We start from the raw sequence: 3,467 nt of genomic DNA, 5'->3' as shown, positions 1-3,467 counted from the left end.
ATGAAAATCTATGCCCTAAAATGCTTCTCAGCAAAAAATGAACACAATGAAACATGAAGAGTCTAGAAAGAAGAAATGAGATTCACTCCTTCCCTCCCTCCCTTCCTCTCTCCTTTCCTTCCTTCCTTTCAGTTTGATATATATTAAACCCTCCTAGACTGAGGTACACTTAATGATTCCTGCCTCTTACTGAATTGTAATGCTAATTTTTTTTTTTTTTGTCACACATCAGTTTATTGAGGAAATTGTGATGTTAGAGGTTAATTCTATTCACTTGATTACTTTTCATGATGTCAAACAAAACTCCAAAGGCCACAAGCCATGAAGTTACACAATTACTTTCCCATATTTTGTTCAGGAAACACAAACATCAAACACAAAGAAATGTTCAAGTGAATCTGAAAATTGTCCCCTTCCTACTTTTTTTCAAAAGGTGGTAATTAAGGGTTAGGAAGTACAGTGGAATGGAGGAAGGATGAAAATGGGACATGTAGAAGGCAAATATTTTTGCTCGATTTAATTTTCAATGTTTCAAATCTTTCCAATTTTTTTTAACATGTTTTGCACCAAAAAAGGAATCAATACTTTTCATTCCACTCTTGTCAACTTTAGCCAAAGCCTTCTGAGCTGCAGTCATTTTGCTGTTTTTCTTTACAGTCATCAAATCTTTAGTGTTAAATTTAGTGTAATCTTCTTTTGCTTCTACGGGCTCATCTGCTAACTTTACTTTCTTTGATGGAGGGTTTGGCACTGAAGCTGGAGGTTCTGGAAGCTTTAAATATTTAGATAAGTCATCACTTAATTCTTTAGGGATGTAATCAGATATCAGACCATGGGCATAACGAATATAATCCTCTTCCTTGTCACTGGAAACCGGGTCACCAGAGAAAAATGCAGTAGACTGTACCCGGGCATCGACATTTACATTATTGGTTTTTAATGCTGCCATAGTCTGATTAACCTTTTTTTCCAGCCATTTTAATGTCTTCTCTTTGCTGTACTTGTAATATTTCTTCTTGTCTATTTCTTTCTCCTCTGTCACATCTCGAAGTAACTTCTCAAGTTCAGGAAGTTTCAGCAACAAGATGCAATTCGGAAACATGTCATCCATCACAACTTGATCCAGGGGCTGAAACTTTCCCTCTCTATCAGCCTTTATAAGGTAGTGGAAGTAGCAGAAACAGAGGGTCCATGGGTGTGGCAAGGTGAAGAAGAACTCCTGATTGAACTGATTCATTTATAAACCAAGAATGGTTTTTTTCCTTGAAAACTTTTATTTCAAGCAGCTGCAGTAGACACATATTGAACAAGTAAATGGCTCCTTCCCCTGAACATGGGTTAACCAGTTTTACAAACATAAAACCACTTTTCATCTTCTTTGAAGCATCTTTTAAGTACTCTGGGACTAGGAACACATGCTGCCGGGTGTGAGGCCCTTCTCCGCAGCCCACGCATTCCGCCATGCTGCCCATTTGGTCCCGGCGGCCGCAGGCCTCTGCTAATTGTTTTTTAAAAAGCCAGTTATATTTTCATGTTGCCGAGAAAATTTCTGCCTAGAGTATAAAACACCTGCTTGTGATATTGTTTTCCATACCAGTTAACAGTTCTGTCCAGTAGGTGGACTCCTTCATGTACAGATAGGGTTTTTCTTTTCCTTTAATCAATTAAATTTGTGAAGAGGCATTTCCTCATATTGAACTTTTGTTTTCACCAATTTATTTTCTGAAAGACTGAAAATAGATTCTGGTATACTGCCTATTCCTGTTTGAGAAATAACTTCATCTTTAGTTACTTTTTCTTTTGTTTTATTTCTTTTTTGTTTATATCTTGACATTTTAAATTTATAAATCAGAGTCCCTTTGCAGTGACTAAATTTACCATCTGCGTTGGATTCTTTTAAAATAAACTACATTTCTGTGCTTATATTCATCACAATATACAAATGTGTGAGTAATTATGATTAATATATATTGATACCAAGGACTAATAATTATATTTGTTGTGAGAATAAATCTGTTTATAGTCTCCATAGTTGTTTTCTTCACATTGTTCTGGAGTAAATGTTTTTTTATAATGCTTTTTTCAACAGGAAATCTGGCACATGAGTCATTTTTAAGCCAGTCCCTGAAATTTATACTAGTTACTACCCCTAGGGTCAGATGTCTTCGGCAGTTTCTCTGTGGCCAGTGGGACAAGTGCAGATTCTCATTCTGGGTTATGAGTCTGTCTTTGTCCCTAAATCCTTACCTTTCACCCCTGTTCTTTGAAAATCTTATCATACCATGTACTTACAGACACTGAGATGTTGTATGCATGATGAAAATTCCAGTAGTTGATTCAATACTTTTATTCCAACATGAAAAAGAAATCTCTTGACCTGGAAACCCAATTTAGGAAAAGCTTCATTTAGGTAACCTTTGTGTGCTATTTCTCTGTGACTGAGCCAATGATGATAGCATGTGACCCGAAACCAAATTTCTCTCACAATTCATTGCATTTTCTTATATTACAGGTTCTACCTCCAGTGAAAGATTAAAATGTCAAAGATAAGTAGGAAAAAAAGGCAACCTCTTCCCTGTATAATCAAGGCCAATTTTGCTGTTTTTATTCTAGATTGTAAATTTGTTAAAAGAAAGAGTTGTATCTTATTCATCTTCATATTTATCCTAGTATCTGATATCAAACATGGAAGCATAACTGAACAGAATGTGTTCTATTACTTCAAAAATTGAAATAACTTGGATTAGAACCTTCTATTAAGCAGAATAATTAAGGATGTCATTACAGAACAAAGTTTTAAAAAAAAAAACCCACACACAGATATTTAAGATAGGCAGATATAGTTTTGAATCATGCCGCCTTTTATTAGCTGTCTGATCCTGCTCAAGTTATTGAACCTCTTGGAGCTTCAGGTTTCTCAATTTCTAAAATGGGAATAACAGTACTTAGAAATAATCAAGGATAAGATATTATATAATTTATCCAATAATATGTTATGAAAAATGAAGACTCAAACCCAGCTCTTCTGCTTTCTGTATAACATTGAAAGTGTATTTCTATGCTTTGAGTACTTATAAAGGACAGGGATTAGAAAGCTCTCCATACTAGTTATGATAATCCTGTTCTAGGATGATATAGGAAGAAGAAAAAAAATAATAGTGGAAACTCCATTCTGAAAGCAGACTTAAATTTTGAGACCTTTCTATGGCCTGAACTTTAGTGTCACCTCCAAATTCATATGTCCTAATGCCCAGTGTGAAGGTATTTGGAGGTGGCGCCCTTAGTGGGGAGGGGGGGAGGTGCTTAGGTCATGAGAGTGGAACCTTCATGAATGAGATTAGTGCTTTTATAGAAGTGACCCCACAGAGCTCCCTAGCCCCTTCCACCATGTGATGATACAATAAGAAGTCTGTGACAGGAAGAGAACCCTCACCCAACTATGCTGGCACCCTGATCTTGGGCTTCTG

General features: G+C 36.1%; 1 protein-coding gene across 1 annotated transcript; it reads right to left on the bottom strand.

The window, feature by feature from the left end:
* Positions 1-531: 531 nt before the first annotated feature.
* Positions 532-1,463, bottom strand: LOC307050474 (ribonuclease H2 subunit B-like; the record flags this gene model as incomplete). The annotated part of the gene is given in 3 exon segments (XM_079700557.1): positions 532-553; positions 555-1,168; positions 1,170-1,463. Coding segments are annotated over 3 exon segments (930 nt in total).
* Positions 1,464-3,467: the final 2,004 nt, after the last annotated feature.

Source organism: Hyperoodon ampullatus, assembly GCF_949752795.1.
Source record: "Hyperoodon ampullatus genome assembly, chromosome: 1".
NCBI lineage: Eukaryota > Metazoa > Chordata > Mammalia > Artiodactyla > Ziphiidae > Hyperoodon > Hyperoodon ampullatus.
This window is presented reverse-complemented; position numbering and strand designations above follow the sequence as displayed.